Raw genomic sequence first — 24,299 nt, forward strand, 5'->3', positions numbered from 1 at the left:
AATATGCACAAACGTCACACCTTTGGAAGAACCATCCCCTATTAAAAAAACTACTCACTCTCCTACGATGATCAACCAAAACATCACACAGCGGAGGAAAGAAATCGTGGTGAATATTCCGACAAACAATTCTTTTGAGTCACTATCAGAAGGTCTGGACTCTGAAAGTGAAGTAGATTACAGTGCACCTACATAAACACCTAATAAAAATAGTACGAGTAACTTACCCCGAAGTAGTAGCTGTTCAGAGATCCGCAATGCTAAGATGACAAATGAACTAGAGCATGTCAAAGAAAAAATTACAAATTTAGAAATGCAGCTAAAGTCAGCTGAAAGTGAGATAGAAGCCATGTTAACGGAAAATTATTGTTTAAAAAATGAATTAACAAAATATAAGAAGAAGGTTGACCAGTTAACAAAATTATGTCTTACACCGAACGCTAACATCAAAAAAATAAAAAAAACAGAAGAAGAGTAATAATATAAACAACAAAACTATGCCTAACCTACTTTTTGAATCAGAGACAGATGAACCAGAATCAGAATCACCACAGGAACAAATCAAACAGTCAGCGACCTTAGGAGAAGAACCAAGACTTCTAGGTCACAAAAATGTAAACGGCACTAAAATGAAGACTGAGAATATATCACCTTCCGTCGATAAAGACATGAAACCTAAACAGCTGGAATCACAGAAATCACAGAAAGAACAGAAAAACAAAGTTGTTATAATTGGTGATGAGCAAATTGCCGGTATAACTCCTAATCTAATGGCCCTTCGAAAAAAACACTGGAATGATCGTTTTAAATGTATTTCTTTTGTAAAGCCAAATGCAGAATCATCTAGTATACTTTCAGAAAGTGATTTCTTTGCCACTTTGGAACATGATCTAGGAATTGATGATAGGGTAATAATAAGTGTAGGCGCAAACGATAAAAGCAGTTCTAAACTAATAGATGAACTATCGACTGCACTACCTAAGCTACACAAAACCAAAGTTTTCCTACTAGAAATACTTAAATCTAGATACCTAAATAATAACATCGTAAATTCGAAACTTGAAATAATATGTAACAATAATCCGCATGTAAAATTCGTAAGATTTAATTCAAATCAGTCAGTCAGATTTCTTTGCCACTTTGGAACATGATCTAGGAATTGATGATAGGGTAATAATAAGTGTAGGCGCAAACGATAAAAGCAGTTCTAAACTAATAGATGAACTATCGACTGCACTACCTAAGCTACACAAAACCAAAGTTTTCCTACTAGAAATACTTAAATCTAGATACCTAAATAATAACATCGTAAATTCGAAACTTGAAATAATATGTAACAATAATCCGCATGTAAAATTCGTAAGATTTAATTCAAATCAGTCAATAAACAAGCATACTATATGCAATAAAATAAACATAGAAATTGACTCTCTAGAGTACGAAAACAAATTTATAAAAAACATTAAAGAACGAATATCAGAACAAACAAAAAAAAATATGATACACCAAAAAGGAACGATACCGTGGTTTTTTCAAAAATATCAGAATAGTAAAAGAATAAGTCAGCATCAGGACAAAAAAGGTACGATACCGTGGTTTTTTAAGAAACAATTAAATAATAAAATAATAAGCGAAACAAATAAATTGCCAGAAATGCATCAAGAGTCAATATTTTTTCGTGCCCAATACAGATAACGAAAATAAACTTACTATATATCATCAAAACATAGCCAGTGCAATAAGTAAGCAAGATGAATTAAATGTACTTATTGAAGATTTGGCCGATTGCAATGTGGAGTTGGACGTAATATGTCTAAGTGAAGGGTTCCGCTCATCTGGCATAATCTTTATTGACCAAAACTCATTTCGCATAACTCGTATGGTCTAAACTTTTTTGGCCGAACCATCACTTTGCCAAGACTTATGTGGCATAAGGCTCGTTTCGTCTAAAACTCTTTAGGCACAATCTTTAAAAACCTAAGTTTCGTTTGCTCAAATTTATGTTCGTCTATACCTATGTATAATCTTGTTTCTCGTAATGTTATCTTAATAAATAATATATTAAATGTACAAATTGTGGTATTTTTCTCCTACATCCCGAAAATCACGATATTGTATGATCAAAAAATCGAAAGTTAACGACCAATATAATTATTACAAACCCCATGAGATCGAAACCTAAAAATAGGTGCGACGACGAGCAAAGCGAGGAGGAGCGTGTTAGGTGCACATGTTCATCAAAACCAAAGCGGAGCGCAGCGAAGCGGAGCGGAGCGTTTTCCTAACAGCGGAAACAATACAAGGCACCAGTTTGCGCTATGTAGGGAGACGCTCCGTCAAACTTAAAGCCAAACGAATATTATTACTTTGTATAAACCTATGCCATAGCATTATTAGGCTATTCAAGATTTGGCTATACCATTATTAGGCTAAACAATGTTATGCGAAATAACTTTTTACTAAACGAGATTTATGCCATACGATTTTCGGCGTAACGAGACTTTGACCAAACGTTACTATGCAATACGAGATTAGGCAAAAAAATCTTATGCCAAAAAAGGTAGAACCCTAAGTGAAACTTTTATAAAATCAGGAGAAGAATTTAATTTTCGTTTGAAAAACTTCCAAAAAGCCGCCTTTTATTCTCGTAAATCAGAAAAAAGAGGGGGAACAGCTATACTTGTCAAAAATTCACTAAGATACAAAGAAATAGATATACCAAAAGAGCTAAAGATAAACCTGATATTTGAGTGCTGTGGCATTGAGTTGACTGACTATAATATAGTTATTATCTGTATATATAGGACACCAACGTCAAACCCTCAAACCTTTCTGGATACTTTAGAAAAACTACTACACTACTTTACTGAAAGATCAAGGAAAAGGTTAATTCTTTGTGGAGATTGGAATATCAACACACTAGTAGTAAATAAAAACTCTCAAGAATTAATTAGTCTACTAAATAACTACCATTTAAAAATTCATATAAACGAACCTACTAGGAAAAAAGCCTGCCTCGATTTGTTTGCCAGTAACGTCCAAAAAGTGGCTGGTTTTGTAAAAAAAACCGGACTGTCTGATCATAACACAGGACAGTTCCTTAGTTTTCCCCTAAAAAGAAATCGAGATATTTGTTATTGGTTCGAAAATAAACGCGATTTCAGTCAACAAAATATGGTAAAATTCCAAGATGCCATGAAGTCATTGACCTTTTCTGAAGTTTATGATAAGACAGACACAAATTCCGCCTTTAATTCATTTCAGGAATTGGTCATGCTCTTCTTTGAACTATGTTTTCCAATAATAAAAATAAAAATATCAAATAGAAACAAACGTATTAACTGGATATCTAATGGTATTAAGATAAGTTGTAAGACCAAACGAAACTATTATTATAAATATCAAAGTACACAAACAAAAAAAGCCTACTTGAAAAAAAAGTTCAAAGATTATAGCCGAATTCTGAAACAAACAATAAAATGCGCACAAAAAAAATGCAATAATGAATTTATTGCAAAGGCAACGAACAAGTGCAAAGCATCATGGGACATTATAAATAGTAACAATATTCTAAATAATAATATGAAAAGTGACATTAAAAAAGTAACACATGGAACTATAACTTATAATAATCCTCATGACATTTGTACAATATTTAATAATTTTTTTATAGATACAATTGAAAATAATATAAATATAGACAATAATAATTTCCAGAATAAATATGAATTTAAATCAAATTATAATACAATATTTTTGAATCCAATTAGTGAAGATAAGATGATTAAAATAATTGCTCAACTGAAGAATACAAATGCAGTAGGGTATGATAATATATGTACAAAAATTGTGAAATTGTGCCGCCATGAATTAGTCGCACCCCTTACTTTTATAATGAATCTATCATTATTGCAGGGTATCTTTCCACAAAATCTAAAAAAAACCATTGTCAAACCAAAACACAAATCAGGAGATGAAACAGACTTAAATAAATATCGCCCAGTAGCACTTATTCCAATCATGTCAAAAATTCTCGAAAAAGTAATGTATGAAAAATTCAATTCATTTATTAATAAATATCAAATTTTGTCCCCCCAGCAGTTTGAATTTCGGAAAAAATTCTCAACAACTTTTGCCTGTTTTTCTTTAGTTAAAGAAATAATGGAAAGCCTTAATAGAAGTCAACCTATCGCGGGACTTTTTCTGGATATGAGTAAGGCTTTCGATTTTGTATCCCACCAAAAACTTCTTCAAAAACTATATAAGTATGGAATTAGGGGTAACGCATATAAATGGATAGAGAGTTACTTATCAGATAGAGTACAATGCGTTGAAATTAATAACACGGAAAATAATATAAGAAAATCTTTCAGATCAGAATATAGAGAAATAAAACATGGTGTGCCCCAAGGAAGCATTCTTGGACCCCTGCTATTTCTTCTATATATTAATGATCTACCTTTAAATATTGAACATACAAGCATACTGTACGCTGATGATACTACAGTAGCAATTGAGTGCACTAACAAGGAAACTTTTCACATCGAAATAAACAAGGTCCTAAAACAAGTCATTAGATGGTTAGAATATAATAATTTAAATGTAAATATAAATAAAACACAATTAATTCAATTTAGTACTTATAAGAAGCGTCCGTAGTCGAGCGGGCCTCAGTGATCGTAACTGATCGCTGAGGTAAAGCAACAACTGACACGGTCAGCCATTGGATGGGTGACCAATTTCAAGTGGTGCTTTTCTGGACGCTTCCGTGCTTCGGACGGCACGTTAAGCCGTGGGTCCCGGTTGCTGCTTTGGCAGCAGTCGTTAAGCCTAGTCAGAGGCCTTCGGGCGGCTTGAAAACAACTGACAGTCGGGTTGCCCACTTACCCGACAACTCTCTCAGCACAAGCTTGCTTGTGCTGAGAGAGTTGCAACCCGCACTTGGCCAGCGTGGTGGACTAGGCCTAAACCCTTCCTTCATTGGAAGGAGACCCGTGCCCCAGCAGTGGGGACGTAATGGGTCGTGATGAGTACTTATAATGCAAGAATCGAACCATTAAAAATTAAATACAAAAACGAAACTCTAGAAGAAGTAAAATCTACAAAATTTTTAGGTATAATCTTTGATAAGAACTGTAGTTGGAAGGAGCACATACAAATGGTATGTACTAAAATAGACAATTTTTTATATGCATTGAAAAATATTAGGCAAACAGTTTCAAAGAAGGCCGCCCTTAGTGCTTATCATGGCTATATAGGCTCAGTACTTCGATACGGAATCATTATATGGGGAAACTCAGTAGACGTAGACCGCACTTTTAAAGCACAAAAGAAGTGTATTAGATCGTTGTGCTTGGCTAACTATAGGGATTCCTGTAAACCATTATTTAAGAAGCTAAATATTTTGCCACTTCCATGTATTTACATCCAAGAGATCTGTTTATTTGTTAAACAGCACCCGGAAATATTTAAAACAAAAAAGGAAATGAACAGTCGTACTGGTGAACGATATAAACATAAATTATACTTTCCTACCTCTAAATTAGAATTGTATAAAAACAATGTGTACTGTATGTGCATACGAGTGTATAATAAGTTGCCTGATGAATTTAAAACTTTAAAAATAGAAATATTCAAAAGTAAAGTAGAAAAATATTTAATGTCCAATTGTTTTTACTCAATTAATGAATTTTTTAATGAATAATTAATGATTTGATATTTTTGTATATATTATTCTTGTCATAATTACCAGTAATAGTTTTTTTAATAGATTAAGATAATTATTGTAAATATTTGTACGCCCATAGGGCTGAATTTGATGGATCCAACTATGTATATAACACCTTTTCATGTACCCAAATTCTAGAACAAATAAATGATTTTACTTTACTTTACTTTACTTTAAAGTCGTCGATCAAGCGAGCTGAACTATTTACCACATTTATCCTCATCTAATCAATGACTACTAGCTCTGAAGTCGTCGGCCCAGTAAACTAAACTATTCACCATGAAAATATCAATTCGCAGAGCTATCAGCGGTGCTATGGAAGCAGATCATGAAGCAAGGGCTGGGCGCGGGTTCGTTTGTGAACGCCATCACCCTGTACGTGATCTTCGCCGCGTGGGCCTTCTTCACTCTCGCCATATTGGTGCTGATGGAGGGCCTGTCTGCCTTCTTGCATACACTGCGGCTGCATTGGTGAGACAATTTCTGATGTTATACCTACTTAGTAAAAATATAGGTACCTATGAAGGGAAATTAAAATAGTCCTCTGCCATATATCTGCCCTCAAATATTCTATCTACGAGTATTTATCCTTGATGAGAAAATACGGTTGGATAACCCTCTCTTATTATTATTCACTCTATAAGAAAACTATAATGAACTTTTCAGTGAACACTATCATTGGTACTTGCTAACCTCTCCCCCCTTCGTAATGTGTGTCCATTATCGTCTGAGATTATCTGTCTTAAGCATAGGTGAAATTAAAATTTACCTATCTTTTCCTCTACAGGGTGGAGTTCATGAGCAAGTTCTACGAAGGCCAGGGCTACGCGTTCGCTCCGTTTTCCTTCTCTGCCATGTTGGAGCACGATGAGGACATCGTGGTAGAGAGTAACGGAGGGCCGGCCGAGTGACCCCAGCTGAACCCCTGCTGCCCTAGTACCTCGATACAGGAAGTACGGCGGCGATGGGTGTTTAAGTTGCAAAAATTGTAAAGTTGCAACTATTTTCGTTTAAAGATGGATACAGGCGTATCTAAAAAAAACATATGAAGTGTTGAGATAATATTTCATAAGAATTTCATTAATATTAAGCTCACTTTCAAACCTAATAATCTGAATTGTATAAAAACATGATCCGATAAATTGGAGGAATTACTCAGCTCAGTCAACAAATAATTGCAACTTTAGAATTTTTAGAACTTGCAGTCAAAATGATCGCTACGAAACTATGGTGGCCAAGTGGTGATCACTGATCACTTGAGTGGTATTTTATTCATAGGGAAGTAGTCGAAACTAGTTCGTCAAGGTGATAAAAAAGCTAATCACCATGTGTAACTGACAATTAATTAGAAAACCGACTTCAAAAAACCACTAAAATGTAAGAAATAATTTAAGGTTTACACAAATTCTACTCGTATGAGACAGTACAAATATACCTAAGCAGGAACTGTTCTTTTTTGATGTTGGTGCGGTGACAAAGTAATCTGAAGAAATATGGCACCAACTTCAAAAAAGAACAGTTCCTGCTTAGGTATATTTGTACTGTCTCATACGAGTAGAATTTGTGTAAACCTTAAATTATTTCTTACATTTTAGTGGTTTTTTGAAGTCGGTTTTTTAATTTTTTTAATTATTATTTTATTTAATAGTTTTTAGTTTATTTGTAATAATTTTCAATCAAAAGTAAGGTGCAAATGATACCAAAATGTCCTACTAATCAATACGAATCATTCAAGCCTAAACACGAAGTAGTTGCTATATACCGTTGAGGAGTTCCCCTGACTGCCTTCCGTTTCCATCATCAGATCAGCTCAAGGTCACCATCATATTTTTTTGTTATAAGAACTATATTTACGTTCTTAATTTCATTAGAATCGGTTAATATGTGCCCAAAATTGAAATTCATACCCTGTTTTTACCCCTTTACCCACACTTGGGGGTGAGATAAAATTCTGAAAAAAAAATGGGACCACCTGGAAGCTCAACCCAATACAACAAAAAAAGAATTTTCTAAATCGGTTCATAAACGACGGAGTAATCGGTGAACATACATAAAAAAAAATATAAAAAAAAAAAAAAGATCCCGACGAATTGAGAACCTCCTCCTTTTTTTGAAGTCGGTTAAAAAGGATTAAAACATATGAATGTCAATGTTACTGAATCAAAAAAGAAGTGCCATTATTACAGACATTGCAGTACAAGTTAAGATAAAATGTTGTAGTCAAAAGAGAACCAAAAATATAATAATAAAGTAAGTGCACTTTTATATTAGATAATTACATTGTAATATAAATATAATGATAGTTATAGTTGAAAAGTGTCCAATCTGACTATTATACACGTAAAGACATAATATTATATGAATTACATAAATCTAAGGTTAGTTTTTAAGTTCAACGCAATATTTAACCAAATGAACGTATTGGTAATGGAATGTTATTTTGTTATAAGTATGCATGTTACTCTTCTGAATCATTTTAATTGAGTGAATTCATAAACTTATTGCATGAACTTTACTATGAAAGTTCTTTTACTGAATCTCAGTCTCATATTTTATACTATTTTACATTTACACGCACACTTTATTATCATCAGCACCCTGTCATGTCATGTATTCAAATTTGGGCATACATAAATACTTTACGTCTCGAGAAATAATTCGCCTATCTCAAAGTTCTTGTAATATGCCTTGTCAAATTATTTGTATGCATTTCATGGGTATTGTACATAGGTATCACTTTAGCTCCTGCAAGTGTATTTATCGCACAAATATTTTTCTCTACATATTTATTCATTATTTTTTATCAAAGTATGAAATTGAATAGTCTGCTTTGAAAATAAATTATGATAAGTGTATTAACGTAGTCATATCATCATTGTGCCTTAGCTCCCTAAGCATTGTATTTTAGCAGTTTGTGTAATAAAACAAGTAATTACCAATACAAATTATGAACGACCTTTATTGAATAAATTATCAACAAATTTTTATGAATACAACAGACTTGAGTTTTTACATAATTACTTTAAATCTTTATAGAAAAACAGTACCTAAATAACAAAGTCCACCACTAATTAGTTACACTAAAATATTTGTTGTTCTTTTTTAAAAAAAAAGGAAAAATAATAAAGCATTTTTAATATCTTCGTTTGCCTTTAAAAAACCCTACTCCTTACACTAATAATAATTTGGTTATAAAGTGATAGCCTCTAGGCCATTTTGCCAGTTTTCTTCAAAACTGGAAAATGAATCAAAGCAGTCGGGCATTAGTAGGGCCCAACTACACAACTTTTCACTTTTACAGACCTATTTACAAATCTTACGTTACTTATACTCGGTAACTTTACTACAAGAATTTGTACAACCATATCAAATACTGGATTGGTATTTGACAGTGCACGTTTTCTATCGAACTGAATCTTTTCATCATTCAACATAATATTATACTTACCCAAAAAGTCCTCAGAAACTTTTAGCCTTGAACCCACACAAAAGTCACGAGCATTTGGACCCCTCACAGAATACTTTCAACAGTCACTTGTTTCTACTGATTTCGGATCCGTCGTATGAGCGCCCTCAGCGCCTGGACGCGGCGCTAGGAGCACCCGTGTTTCTGCATCCAGGTGGTGTACTTGGCCACATCGGCCTGCGTCACCGTCCGCCGGGTCTTCTCTGACGCCGCTTCCAGGTCCTCCTTGGAGACTGGGGCCTCGAGCTCCGAGCGCTTCAGACGTCTGATCTCGTCGGGGGTTTTCCCGGCGATCTTGTGACGCATCGTCATCATCGCTGCGTCTCTGTTTGGAGGAAGTTGGTTTAGAAGTTAAGATACCCAATATTTTCGTAGGCAACTAGCGAGCATATTATATGCAATAAATAGTTCAAATTATCGCCAAAGTACGTATTAAAAACAAAAATTGCGGACATACTTAGTGACACGACAAACTTGTGGACATAAATTGGATCAAAGCTAATGACATTACCTGCAAAGGTTACAAATATCGGATCCGCTGTAGCCGTCGAGCTTCTGCGCCAGCTCCTCGAGCTGCACATCATCAGCCAGCACCACGTCGCGCAGACTCGTCTTCAGCAGCTTCACTCGAGTTGGCTCTGGAAGTTAATTAAGTAGATCAGCTTCAGCCAACAATTTATTTATTGCACAATGTAGAGAAGTAATTATGTACAATCAGGTGGACTTAATGCTAAAAGCATTTTCTACCAGTCAACAACCGTCTTGTGTTTGATTTAGGATGCATTTCCCAAGGAACGCTACAACACTACCCTCGGACTTTCTCATCTAACTATTAGGTACTGGAGGAGCTGTAGCGCGTCTCACTACTTTAATAGTGCTGTCGGCTACATTTCATTGTAGACTTCTAATGAGAAAACCTTTTATAGCAAAGCGAAGGAAACTATAATATAGTGTTAGTTTACTTATATTTCTTACAGCATAAGAGGTCTTACCATCAGGTAGTCCAATGTAAATTCTCTTCTCGAAGCGTCTCCGGAACGCTTCGTCAATGTCCCACGGGTGGTTGGTGGCCGCCAGCACCATTATTATCTTCTCTTGGTTACTGAAATAAAAGTTTATGACACATATATTATCCTCTGAAATACTCTATTGTAAGTAAGTATATAGTAAGGTACGATTTGAAGAAAATTAAACAACATGTTTTTGATAAATAAAAAGCACAAAATAGCATTTTTGGATACTTATATTGGTCCCCCAAGATACAACAACTTTGAATGGGGAGAAAAATTAAAAGCTAATTACAGATGACGCCTTAGGCGAGTGTGCCGGATTCCCCAGTTCTAATTGGTTGGTTGAATCGCCATTTTTTCTCCCCAATAATGTAATTGGTCAGAACCTGAAAAGCACACTCGTGCTGCAAAAGTTTCACTTGGTTTTCTTCCCCATCGTCACCACTTCCTGGCAGTGTAGCACAGGGCGCTAATAAGACACGTGACGCTGACCTGGATCCGTCGCGCTCACTTTTGAGGCTGCGCGATGTGAGTGACGGCGATGCAAAACTTTTGTCACGACTTTAATGCGCCCCGTACTAGCCCTTCAGTACTTCTTTATTAATATAACTTACAAAACAGCTGCTAGCCCGTCCATCTGTATAAGCAGTTCCGCCTTGAACCGCCGGGAGGCCTCGTGCTCCGAGTCGGCCCCGCGCACGGCGCACAGCGAGTCCACCTCGTCGATGAAGATCGTGCTGGGCGCGTAGAATAGAGCCTGGAAACAACGGTACGTTGTGGAAGGAAAGGCACTACTTACGTAACCTACGTTAAAAATCCCCGACTTTAAATTTTTAACAGCTAAGCGATTTTGATCAAATATCGCCAAACTGTAAGAACACTCGGGCTTACCACATGACCAAAAAAAACAAAGAAAGAATCGGTTCAGCCGTTGGGAGCTTTACTACCACATACAGAGACACGTTAAACATATAAGACCCCTCTTTTTCGTCGGTGGTTAAATATCTCCAAGCTAAAGCAGTTATCAGCCAACATCAGTTATTTGTTGGGGTGATGTGTTCAGAAACAGTTGTCTTGCTTATCATGAGACGCCCATCAGATCGCTTGACCGGCGACCTTGGACAATGGATCAGTGATGATTACAAGAAGAAATCATGGGTCTAGCAATGGAAGATTATGAGATGACGATGACTGATAACGAAGGTGTCCACCTAAGTATGTTAAGAACAGAGTATCAATTATAAAATTCTACTTATCAATTATAAAATTCTTACATTCGTATTTTTATATTTTAACAGATCAAGTGTAGCAATAGAAAGCTTACAAACCATGTCAAATAGCAGTCGCACAAGTTTTTCAGAATCCCCTCGATACTTGGAAGTAAGGGTGGCTGAAGACACGTTGAAGAATGTAGTCTTACATTCCGTGGCCACCGCTCGAGCGAGCAAAGTCTTGCCAGTGCCAGGGGGACCGGTTAGCAAGACACCTTTCCACGGACGTCTAATACCCTGAAAGAATATAACATTATCAATTTAGGGGTCCAACCCAGGGCACCTTATTGATTTAGTATTATTACTTTATACAAACAGCATAATCTAGCCACATGAGGAGGGCCCTCCAATCGCCAATTTCATTCCTACCATACTTAACTGGTATTACGACTGAAGTTATAGAAACTCCTAATAGCATTGTGAATGGCTGCACTTCTAGTAGGATCTACTAATCCGAAAATAATCTCGCACGCGAAACACAAATTTAAAAGTAGGCTGGTCATTACCAGGCAGCGGCCGTTCTCGTAATATTGAACTGATACAGAAATGTCAACTCAGTAACCTCTACTACAAAGTTAGAATTATGTTTACCTTAAAATAATCAGGCATCACTAGTGGCAAAACTACTGCTTCTTGTAAAACTGATTTAGCGTCGTCCAGACCGACGACATCTTTCCACCGGATATTCGGATTCTTTTGCAAAATATCCTTCTCCAAGGTCTCTACCAGGTGCATTTCATACCCTGTTGTGTCGAAAACTTTCTCATCTTTTTCGTAAATAGTGACATCGGCACCTTCGTTCGGAACATCAGATTTCCCGTTTATTGGCTTGATTGGTACTAAATTCCTGGCTCTTGCCCTTCTTTCGAGCGACCGTCCGTTTCTGCCACTGCCAATGGAGCTCGAAGATGTTTTTCTGGTAACTATTGAGGGTAGAGTCGGCTGAATCTCAGGGTCTCTGCGTCTCAGTGTGCCGGCCCATTTCTCAGTCGTAGGATCTTGAGGCGCTTGTTTGTTGGGATCTGGCGGTGTGTCTTTGCTGAATATGTTTACTGAAGGACGAACCACTGAAATTGTATATAATTATTATAATGTTAATTAGTTACTATAACATTACAAAGTCTACGGAGCAGTATTTAGTAAATAAAGAGCATACAAACCTTGTGTCGGTAAATGTCTTGTGCCATTATTTACATGCGTGCCTGGAGAATTTCTAGCTTTATCTTTCCTGCTGCTGTGTCTAATACCATCCCGAGGTGGTTCCTTCGGGGTCTTGTCATCACTCTTTCCTTCACTGCATTTTCGGGCCGTCATCCGCGCATACCCAAAAGGCTGAAATCTTTCAGCCATCATCCGATCCATCATGTTTGCCATTTGATGAAAACTTGAAGATGGACTGCTGAAAAATTAACACCACATAGTAATTAATTTTATTACCTTTTCGTAAGGTTACACCAAGGTTTGGTATAATTTATCTAAAATATTTGCGTAGTTCAAGACCTTGGAACTGGCCAAATAGTCGTAAAAATAAATCAACCTCAAGGTTTATCGAATTTGACCTAACTCTACCTACACTCTATATAAATATTATTATAGCAAAAGAGATTCAGCCTTATTGTTTGCAGGCATATACTTAGTATTCCTTCATACCTGAGCATGTGATCGTGGTCGAAAAACTGTCTCAACCCTGTTACATTGGGGAAGAGGAAATCGCCAAATCCGAAGTCCATCTTTCTCACAACCCTTCCAAGGGTTACCGGGAACATAGAGTTATTTTAGAGGTAAATCAGCTCTAGAACTGAGCGGTGAAAGAGGTCATAAGGTTCCAGTCTTGCCGTAAGTAGGGTAACGCATGTTCTTGAGCCGGGTGGTGGAAAAATGTGAAATTATGTGGAAATTATCAAAATGATCGTGTTGTTGTGTTGACAGGTATGTCCGTTTGTCGGTTGTCATGGAAACGGTTTGCGGAAACTCTTTGGAGTATATTCCTTGCGTGGGGTCCTTGACTGGTCTACTTTCCACTTTATACTCGTACATCATTGTAGTAAGGTAGAAGGGATTGCGTGACCTTAATATCCTGTTATTAAACAGTAGCAAGTGTAGGCACTTGGCGTTACACTTTCGGTCTGTTGAATGCTTTTGTTTAAAGCCGTTAAGGAAGGCTGAAAGTTTACGTACCTATTAATGGCAAATTTCAGGTATATCAAATCATCTAACCACTGTAGAGACCAGGAGCAAGATAGCTGCAGCGTTGGTTAAACCTAGCAGCTAAGCATTTCCTATAAATACACACAATATAGAGCATCCATCAAAAATTAACTGCAACGTTGCAAGCAAACCGTTAACGTCTTTGTTTACGCTTTGCAAGGGGCTGCATGAAGAAAAGCTCCGATGTGTGTCAAAGTTCATCGAACTAGCGGAAGACACCATATGACGGGGTTCACTCACCCTACTGCCTTCATTCATGTTTCAAGGAAGCGTCTTTTTATTAAATTTTCAGGTGCTCTAGTCTCATTTTCTGTGCTACATTTCCTATTGTCACACTTGTATAACGATAACCTCAGGTTAGATTTAGCTTTACGTGGTGCTCTACTAACCTTTGTGGACCCAGTTAGTTTCAATAAAAGATAACGATTTAACCCTAAAGTTAATTAGAAAGTACTTGTTGGTCGTTGTAATGCTTGTGTTCTATAAGGCCACGTTCAGATGACAAGCGCTCAACGCGCGTTTTGGTAACGCGCGTTTACAACTACATACATTTTATTCAGGCTGTACACATGCTAACGTGCGTCGCGCGGAATAAAATGTATGTAGTTGTAAACGCGCGTTACGAAAACGCGCGTTGAGCGCTTGTCATCTGAACGTGGCCTAAGCCTACTTTATATCAATTAGAGAAACCATTAATTACTACCTGTTTTGTGTTCTTAATAATAAAGAACTTCCTATAATTTGTACCTACATACATGAAATGCAGTTTTAAACTAGCCAGATTAAAAGGACCTCGGTTTATAAACTGTCCTGTCCCCAGTGCTACACCCACTACAAATAACAACAGTATGTGTGTAGGTGTCTCGATTAGGCATCATGAAAACCGACCTTTATATTTGATTCTTCCTGCTTTTAAGTTCTATTTAAATTCACAAATTGAGCTTTTATATTTAACCACAAGGATGTAGATGGCAGGTCATAACGAAATTACCGACTGAGAAGTACTGATACTGTACAAATTTCGCGAATTTTCAAAAAAGGTACAACAAAAGATGTTCATAATTATGTCTACTACAGAATGCCTACCTAGTCAGTGTTACAGCATTGTGATCCCAGTAATAATTAAAAGAGTCATGATAATGTAATAAAAACTTATTTATTATTTACTTACTTACTTTGGCGTAATAAAAAGTCGAGACGGTTAACCCTGAGTTAAACTTAACCTATCCTTGAGATTTGTAAATTCAGGGTTACGGTCGTAAAGTATGCCAATAAAGTTAAATCTTGAATAAATACATGACTTCGAATCTTCTTATAATGTTTGTATGATTTGTATGAAGTAGAAGATCATAAGTAAAGTCAATTTTACTGATAGTCATCTTTCTACCTAGGTACTTACATAGACATGCAGTCTAAGCCTAGCACCTTCAGTCAGTACATTACGTATGTATGGTATCCTATTCATGCACATTGGCTGTAATATGCATTATTCACTACATTAGTCACGTTTTTTTTACTTCTGAAAACTAGGTGTGTCTGAAAATATATTTCTTCATTGGTCAAGTCTAGACTGTGAGTAATAGGGACGGAATCTCATAAATATAAATGGTAGACTAATTTAGGTATGAGTGCCGCCGTCGCGTCGCGTGATGTGAAGTACCAACACATGGAGACATGCAGTTTTATTGCATTGGTCAGCTGAGCTACCATTTCGGTATAGAACCTAAAAATCCCCGACACTCAATAGACAACACCGATGGTCGCATAACTTTTAAACTGAACCGATTTTCATGAAACATGGCTAAGCACGCTGGGGTAAACAAAATGAAAATTGTTTCAGCTGTTTGGGAGCTAGAGCTACGCTACGACGCGACAGACAAATAATCACACACAGACAAGTGAAATTAAAAACACCTCTCTTCCCGTCGGGGGTTAAAAACAATAGTAGGTATTCCAGTCAGGTTCCAATATACCTAGGTGGTCCTGTCGTTGAGATTTCCATGTGTAGAGCAGAGGACAAATGATTTGAAATTCATGTTCTTCAACTTTGCGAAATTCATGAAATGTTTGGCCGTGACTTTTCACTAAGTTTATATATTTTTTACATGAGTCTCTATACTTATTTACTAATCAAAGAATTGCTGACCCTTTAGGCTTACTATATACTTACACCACTTTTGCAACCCCTCTGTATAGGTATTTTAGTAATAAAATGTACGCATATTTTTGCATAAATATTTGGTAGTATGCTATTGGGAGTGTAGCGTAAATTTGCGAAAAGTGTGTGATAAAGACAAAGAAAACTTAGTTCGGTGGTCGACGACTGACGTGGAACAAGTAGTTAATTGGAAGTTTTGACCTTGTTACATCCTTTTATAAACTCTTTCTCTAACTGACCAAGTTATAATTGTATACCTAGTATAGGATGGTTGTAGGTGTTGTTATGAGTGACTTACTTGTACGTGGCCTATTTTATTCGAATAAAGAAAGGCGACGTTGTAATTTGGTTCGTTATCGCGCAACTATCACGCGATCTCTCGAAGGAGGTCGCATACGGCTCAAGGGGGTTTCTCTATACAGACGAAAAACAAACAACTAACGCACGAGAGCTGTCGTGCAATCGGCACGTTGAATACAACGAGATAGAGTCGTGGCTCGCACAGCAGCGCTCCGTAACTTAGTATTTCGTCATATAGAGTGACCCCCCTAGTACTCATTAATGTACAGGGGTTGGTACTAAAGGTATAATTAAAGGTACGTAGAAGAGTAGGGTGCAATTTTCAGAAGTTATTGAAGTTATTAAAATTGTCAACTGCCCTACTAAGTAACTATAGCGGTGCTCTGATGATTGCTGGTCGCTGTGGGATAAGTTCTAGGTTCGGTGTCCGGTTGTTAAAAGACTGCTACTGTTCAGTATTTGAAATTAGAATACTTACTGGCTTCTAAATAATTTAGGTGAGTAAGTACCTATCTGAAATCTGCTCAACAACTAAACACTTATGAACTCATCATGTCCATTAACAAAGGATATTATTATATTATGCCCTCTTCCAAGGATGGATAAAGCCTGTAAGGTCCTCTTCAGCTAAGCAATACTTACCAATTTGCCACATATTGATCCTACCAATGATAATGTTTTACTGAATCAGCCACTTTCATATTCCATATTTATACATCTAACATGCTGTTTTTGAAGCTGAGTTACACGATGGAACTTTAAGCTAATGTCGGCATTAAATCTATCTCTGCTTCTTTCTGTCCGTATACTGTCAAAGCAAGGCAGCAATACATTAAAGTCGACATTAACATAAAGTTCCCTCGTGCAACTCAGCGTTCAGAAACGTAATGACATACAAGGAAATGACGTCCACTCACCATCCCATATCCCAGGCGGAGTGGAAGGCGGGATGCGCGGCCATGGCTCCAAGAGGCACTCCGAATCCGAACTCTATCTTGACATTGTCAGCCTTGCGAGGCCACGACCCCCGGCCGAGGCTGTCCGCAGCCGGCGCCTTGGCGTCCTTCGTCATCTTCGGAAGACCCTCAAACGCGCCGAACATCCGTGGTGGAATCGGGCATCAGGAAGCGTAGACTGTTTTAGTCCGGATGTGATTTGACGCACAGATTTTCACTAAATTGGCGAGTACTTTTGCAGAGTTCAGTGGTCACTCAAACATAGCAGTGATGTCTGTTTAGACTTGTTTAAGTAGCCCTAAACAGTATCAAGCGAAAACCCGGAAAATTTCACTCAAAAACCCCATGAAAGTGATGTGTGAAAACTATGCGTCCACTGGCCACAACGTCACGCAAGTAAGCAGGACCGCCGACTGGCCCCAAAAGAATTCACTCGACCAGCTAACGAGCGCTGGTGTTGGAGAATGAACCTTATGGAGTAGCGATAGGGAAGCGATAGTTTCAGGAGTGCCGTGGTGAACCTCCCCCTGTAGGCCGATGACCGCCGACGCCACTTCATGACTGGTGCAGAGTCGTCGATAATACAGAGAGTTATTTAAGGGATTGAGTATCGGTACTCTGTGCCAAATAAAATATGCGTAATGTTACGTATGCCTTGCAAGATTATTAAAGACATGAGGATTAAATAACTTTCAGTTGAATATAAAAACAAAGCAAAAGTAAATTTTATTTTTATAACTTAGTAAGTATGTAAAAAGTATAGTTAGTGTACGTTTGTGTAAGTATAGCTAAGACCTGATTAATACAGCAGGACAACTCTTGTTTTACAAAATACGAAGTGTGTCGCGCCACGACTCTATCTGACTGTATTAAATGCACAAAATGGTTGGCAGCTCTTTAAAACTTCGTATTGCATCAAGCAGGAAAAGTAAAAGCAGTAAACCTACAATACAAGTATGACAAGTATCCCAAAAAATAAAAGTAAAATCGTCACACAAAAGTTAGGGAAAGCAGTTACAGACGCATTGCCATATTCGTCGATTAACGTCTTCAGTATCTGGTCTTTTTTAATATCGTCCGTTTTTCCATCTGGTTCCGGAAACATCAGTTTTGTATCTAAAGTTGCCTTTGGCAGTAACACCCCAGGAGTTGTTGTGTCGAAGTAGTTTGTTATTGTTGAAGGCAGTGCCGTATTTCTTATGTGGCGTCGGGACTGAAACCAGGATATCAAATTGAATTCATGTAACTAGTAGCTAGGTACTTACAAAGGCAAAAAAATATAGAAAATTATTAAAATAATGGCACCACCTTGTTTTCGTTATGTACTTCAGATGTGAAATTTTCGCCTCTAATTGGATCAGCTGAAAACAACAACAGAAGAACCTACTTATAGCTTTATAGCTAAGTAGTATCATATCAACTTCATATAGGTACCTATTATACAATGTGTACAGTACAGTACACAGTGTACTTGTGGCCGCTACACAGGTTCGTTATCGACGTCGATAAACTCGCGCGTTCCACCAATCAGAGCGCCGTATTTATGGCGAATCTCTAGAGATAGAGCCGTCGATGACGAACCCGAAAAAGTACCTAACTGTTATGTACTAATCCGTAGTGAGTATATGGACACCATACTCTATGGCAGCGGCTCTAGGATATGGAGTATGAATGAGTTGGTTCGCAATGTCTATAAATATTGCTCTCCGAGAAACAGCATTCGAAAACCAGCTAACCATCCTCAAGGTCCCTCAAAAACCCTGGCACATAAGGGTACGGCTTGGTGACAGCCGGGTCCACCTTTCCCATGGTTGCGAGGTAGAAGCTGTCCAGACCTCCGGGCCGCCGCAGCGCTGAGTTGTTCGCCAGCTCCAGGAGAGTCACCACCAGGATGCCCTGCTCCAGCGTGTGAAGCACTGGCGAGGTGGTTTGCAAGCCACTGTAGTACTGGTCTGTGGAATCCGCTGGAATTGTGGTGAGTGGTTATTATTGAATAAGGAAATGTCCGATATGTCTGAAGATAAATGTCCGGCGGCACAGTGAAATGTAGCTAAATCTATGCGGTATCCAAATTAAACTATGAAGCGATAGACCTTAACCTCTATTCAAGGTTTTTTAAACGTTATTAAAGTAGTTAAATGAGGAAGTTGCTGAAGAAACACTTTATACCTAAGCACTCTTTAGTAGTCTCCTATGTCAAGCAGTGCATAATAATACTCGCTTATCCGGCACCTCTACTTGGCAGAACCTTTTTCACATATTTCTTGAACTCATTCCCTATGTGCGCCGGACTTAGGTACATTAGAAACAGGTCACCACTAACGCAAAGCACACAAGTCCGGGAACTCCGTATCAGCTCTCGCGTAGTCAGGGCAGGCTGAAGCGGGGGGCCCGGCGGCCCACGGGTTGTACTCGGGCGTGGGGCCGCGGGGGGCAAAGTTGCAGACCAGACGCTCCACTCGGCGCTGCTGACCTTGCCAGAGAGACTGCAGGGAGGGGAAGGATTTTGAGGTAATAATTGCATGGCGTAGATACAGCCGTACAGTGTAGGTTCAAAGATGGGCTAGAAGAGGTTTGAGATGCGGCGTACGTCCCACGGATTTCCATTTAGGAGATTATTACCGTATAGCGTTTAGGAGTTTAGTGTAGCGTGTGTCTTAGACGATCGAGTCTTCAATCTTTTGTATACCTTTGTAGATTTCTAGATGGGTGATTTGTTTAAAATACTTACCTTAAACCGAATCCTTCCGCACCCAACCATAAAAGAATCAGCATTTAACATCTGCTCAAAATCTCCGTAGAGGTGGAGATTCTTTTTGTGTCTGTAAATTTCGAATTCATATTTATGTATATTAGAGCCAAATAACCCTCTGCCTATTTCAAAAACAATGAAATTTCAAATACCAACGAGGTCATGGAGGCATTCCACTTGTAGTGCAGTCGCTGTATGTACCACATGTCGAGCAAAGTCTCGGGTTTGAGTCCCGGCGCGTCGCCCACCACTGTCGCTATGCACTGACCTACTGTTACTGAATCTGTAACAATGGATACTATCTTTGATAAACAATACGAACGATACAATAAGTATGGTATAGGCAGCCGCATAAGTTGATATTTTCAGCTTTTCAGCAGCACCTGCCACACCACCTTGCAACCTAACTGTATACACAAAAGCTCAAAGATACGAGTAGACCTTCCGCCATAGCCTGGTCACTTCCTGGTAATATTCACCACAAATATATAATTTAAATGAAATCTATAGCTGTTGAATAGTAGGTATTGAACTAATCCATCTACCTACACAGATCCCGACATGAGTCGTGCTGTTCCACTTTACTGATCGGGAGGCACTGCTCCGCCCACCTCTGAGCTTCTAACGCCAGGTCGTCAACCCATCTCTGCAATACGAAATGAACATCATTATGACTAATCAGCTGAAGTTCCACTAGTAGGCACTACAGCAAGGGCGTACCCAGGTAGGGGCAGGGGGGGGCAGCTGCCCCCCCTAGAAGATAAAATAAACGTAAATTTTCCTGCCAAGTCGGAATTAAAAACGTGTTATCTACTCTTACCTACCTACCTATTTTGTTTTGTATCTTAATCAAACTAATTAAGGTCAACTGGGGTTACGTTGTATTTTTAGATCACTAAAAGTTTTCGGAATAATGGGAGCAAAGGTATGAAAAATTTAATGTAAAAGTGACTTTAAGAAACTAACGACTATTGAACAACTATTTCTTAACAAATTTAAAGCATTGATTGAATTTGTGATTTTGAACGCATTTTTCAGGTTTGAGGCAAATGTGTTTTTAGTATGTAACTATTCAATAGGTAAGCTTTCCGTGAAATAATTATAAACAAACAAAAAACCCGACTGCACGCTAAAAAGATAAAAACAAGCCCCAATGTTAATGGAAAGTATCACAGGCGGGGACCAGCAGAGGGTTCACCATTTAGCTGAATGTGACTTAGATAGGTGTACCTTGTGTGGCAGTCAAGTTGGTCCCCGCCTGCGATACTTTCCATTAACATTGGGGCTTGTTTTCATCTTTTTAGCGTGCAGTCGGGTTTTTGTTTGTTTATAATTAATTTTTTTATTTTTAACTTTTTAGTTGTTTTTATTTTATGAAATTGTATGTTAGTAGTCACGTTTTAGTTTATTAACATTTTTTATTTCAATAATTTTGATTTTGTGATTTAAATACCTACAATATGCATATTTTTGTAATGTGCTAATCAAGCCCTTTCATTTGATACCCCACACGGCATAGTTGGAAAAATATTATTTTTTCGATCATCACTTTATGTCCTCTAGAGGGCGCTTTATACATTTTAATATAACGTCACATAACCTATAACCATCGCGCAATCAATACGCTTCTAACGATACCTCATACATCAAAATCTATCAAGCCGTTTAGGCTACAGGAGGGAACAAAGAAACAGACATACATTACCCTCCTCCTTCGGCAGTCGGGTAAAAAATAAGAGACTTTTCCAGTTAATTTTTTTGTGCAATAGTATGGCAGTTAATTTAGCCAAAATAAACTATTGACGAATTCACAGATGATTTAGTAGAAATCAGGAAAATGCGTCTAATTTTCATGGACGCATTTACTCCATGATAAATCCTAATAACATTTTTATGAAAAAAGAACTACCTAAGTACTCCTGTAAAGTGAGTAAGAATGTAGATTTAATAGTGGTGAGTGACAGTTGTGAATAAAATAAAGTAACATTCATACATCCTCTCATTTATATTCTTTAGAAAAATAGTAAGATTGGATCAAATACGGGTATTAAACTTAGATATCAATTAAAATATGTGCATGGCAAAACCGATACTCTTCAATAAGTTTCGTGTTCATAAATAGTAAAAATCCTTATCGAGCTGGTTTCATTGATCGTAACTGATCACTGAGGTTAACACATGGCACGGTCAGCCTTGGATGGATGACCGATTTCAAATGGTTCTTTTCTGGACGCTTCCGTGCTTTGGATGGCACGTTAAGCCGTGGGTCCCGGTTGCTGCTTCGGCAGCAGTTGTTAAGCCTAGTCAGAGGCCTTCGGGCAGTTTGAAAAAATCTGACAGTCGGGTTGTACACTTACACTTACCCCACAACTTTAGTGCATTGTACTCAATAAAAAACGGCGATACAAATTTACAGCGAAAAGCGGGTGACTACAGTCGTGAGCATAATTATGTATGTATTATAAGGTTGACGATTTCTGTTTTGAGAATAATCAATCGCAAGAAAAGAAACAATCGCAATAGCCCCATTACGCCTAACGCATTTACCCCAAGACTTTTATCAAACATAAAAAAATTAACATCATTAATTCATCAAACAAAGCTATTTCATTGAAAATTTGTGTCTATATAAGTAGCCCAATTACTATTGTTTAGAATACCTACTGAATAAAATCAATTGATAAAGAAAACTTTAGATTCACATTTTCAATCACCTGTCACAGTACCAAACTTTCAAAAAAATGTGCAAATCACAAAATGACTGAATACTTGGATAATATTATGTTGACTACACCACCATCTGTCTGCAGTTCATGTAAAGTATTTAGTTTAAGCCACCGTAACTAGATGTCATTTTTCAATATTGATAAAGCCGTTTTCAAATAGGATCGAAAAGATTAATTTGGCCCGTAGACACAATTGGCCTAGTTGACCTTAATAAAAGACAATTTTCATGATTTTTGTTTCAATATACCCGACCGACCATCATCTCAAGAGCTGCCCCCCCCTAGCTGAAATCCTGGGTACGCCCTTGCTACAGTAAAGTACTTTATAGTTGTAAAATCATTAATAGTCTGATACCTATAAATTAGGCGAGTTGTCTCTAGGCAGATGTACAGTTATGGGGCGTTGCTATTGCAATACTTTAGGCGCATCCAAGAGCATCATATCCTGAATTAATTACTCCATCCGGTGATCAACCTGGGACCTCTGGATGTTGAATCACAGCCAATAGACCACAGCGACACTTACCATAATAGGTAATTTACATTGTTTTGCAAAAGTGGTTAAAAGTGTAGATAGTAAGCCGAAAGAGAGTGACTCAATTGTAGGTACATTGCGTGGTTCAGAATGAGAATGACCCTCCGATCAGAATCACCCCCTTCCAGCACCACTTTTTCAACTTTATACTCGTACCATCTTCATCATATTGGCCGCCGGCGGGAACCCAGACAGCAGCCCCCGCGCCACCTCGCTCCGTCGCTTGTTGAGTCTCCCCACGATGCCTCGCTTCTCCGCAGCACTTAGCCTGGCGTCCACCATGCCCGAACACGATGTGCTGGGCTGGTAGCGCTAGGAAACGATGGATTGCTAGTTGAGCTAAATGGGCTGGTAGAAGACAGATATGACAGCGTACTGGAGCTGCATAATAGGACGGTAAAAAAGCATTTGATGAGGGAGGTAGGTAAACTCTATTGCGGACTACTCATAGTTACCAAAGTATGAATATTGTTAGCTTTCATTTTAGCGTCGAATGGTAGGTAGGTACTACTAGTTTCACTGTACTTAACTGAAATGAAGTAGGTAAGTATCGGAAAATAAATGACGTTCTCCAGCAGTGATGAGGTAGTGGATGAACATAATACCTATGGATTAATATTTTAGCTTCAAGGGCCAAAGGCACCTTACAACTCTCACAAACCTAAAACTTGGATGATACTTACGGGATAAAGACAAAAAGTGTGTTCTGAGGTATAGCTCCCGTTGCACGGCATTGCACAGTAGTTGATCGCATCTAGAATATTCTCCGACTGATAGAAGAAGCCAAGAATACCAGGATAAATTGAGAAATATACAAAAACATAAATCTTTAGCATTTTAGGTATAAGAACGTATTAAGATACCTCCCTGTTATTGCTCACTCGTTACTCAAGCCTACCTAAGTCACTCATTATATTAAGGCACGTTTAATTTTGAATATGTACCATCTGCTTTAGATATAATAATTTCTATAATAAATCTGCTTGAGAAAACTGGGCTGACAGCTGGCCTAAACGTATTAATTTTCACCATTATTCTGAGTTGAGGAATTCCAGAATAAGATCCACGGAAAATTCTCACTCGAAATGCTCGAAAAGCACTCGGCTGTAATATTCTGAGGAACGCAAAAAAAACAGTTCGGTCATAGAGAAAAGAACACTATAACGTACCTTTTACTGGTTCGGTTCAG

The 24,299-nt window shown here is 37.9% G+C and overlaps 3 protein-coding genes across 9 annotated transcripts in view; 1 reads left to right on the forward strand and 2 right to left on the reverse strand.

Moving 5' to 3' along the window:
• LOC105385800 (V-type proton ATPase 116 kDa subunit a 1) overlaps positions 1-7,072 on the forward strand; it is a 32,629-nt gene extending 25,557 nt beyond the window's left edge. For 3 of the 4 annotated variants that reach the window (XM_048622963.1, XM_048622965.1, XM_048622964.1), the window contains 2 exons: positions 6,028-6,199; positions 6,516-7,071. In XM_048622963.1, the coding sequence (XP_048478920.1) occupies positions 6,028-6,199; positions 6,516-6,639 (296 nt within the window). In that variant the 3' untranslated portion in view covers positions 6,640-7,071. Of the gene's footprint in view, positions 1-6,027; positions 6,200-6,515 lie in introns of all 4 variants that reach the window. The other variant, XM_048622966.1, reaches the window with a different exon arrangement.
• A 1,588-nt stretch (positions 7,073-8,660) lies between these two features.
• Positions 8,661-17,708, reverse strand: LOC105385894 (katanin p60 ATPase-containing subunit A1). Of its 4 annotated transcripts, none has more exons than XM_011556376.3 (8): positions 17,059-17,708; positions 12,636-12,871; positions 12,067-12,542; positions 11,533-11,712; positions 10,819-10,961; positions 10,187-10,296; positions 9,706-9,832; positions 8,661-9,519 (listed from the first exon to the last, which is right to left on the reverse strand). In XM_011556376.3, the coding sequence occupies exons 1-8, from the start codon at positions 17,241-17,243 to the stop codon at positions 9,321-9,323; spliced, it is 1,656 nt and encodes a 551-aa protein (XP_011554678.3). In that variant the 5' UTR covers positions 17,244-17,708; the 3' UTR covers positions 8,661-9,320. The 4 variants fall into 4 exon arrangements, with proteins under 4 accessions (XP_011554678.3, XP_037961882.2, XP_011554817.3 ...); XM_038105954.2 differs by having other exon boundaries at positions 12,636-12,874; XM_011556515.3 differs by lacking the exon at positions 17,059-17,708 and adding an exon at positions 13,126-13,659.
• A 1,120-nt stretch (positions 17,709-18,828) lies between these two features.
• Positions 18,829-24,135, reverse strand: LOC105396446 (venom allergen 3). Its single transcript, XM_048623104.1, has 7 exons — positions 23,794-24,135; positions 23,267-23,422; positions 20,399-20,495; positions 20,006-20,132; positions 19,829-19,919; positions 19,421-19,583; positions 18,829-19,061 (listed from the first exon to the last, which is right to left on the reverse strand). Exons 1-7 carry the CDS (start codon positions 23,944-23,946, stop codon positions 18,829-18,831), a joined length of 1,020 nt encoding a protein of 339 aa, XP_048479061.1. The 5' UTR covers positions 23,947-24,135.
• Positions 24,136-24,299: the final 164 nt, after the last annotated feature.

This window comes from Plutella xylostella, chromosome 9, assembly GCF_932276165.1.
Source record: "Plutella xylostella chromosome 9, ilPluXylo3.1, whole genome shotgun sequence".
Lineage (NCBI taxonomy): Eukaryota > Metazoa > Arthropoda > Insecta > Lepidoptera > Plutellidae > Plutella > Plutella xylostella.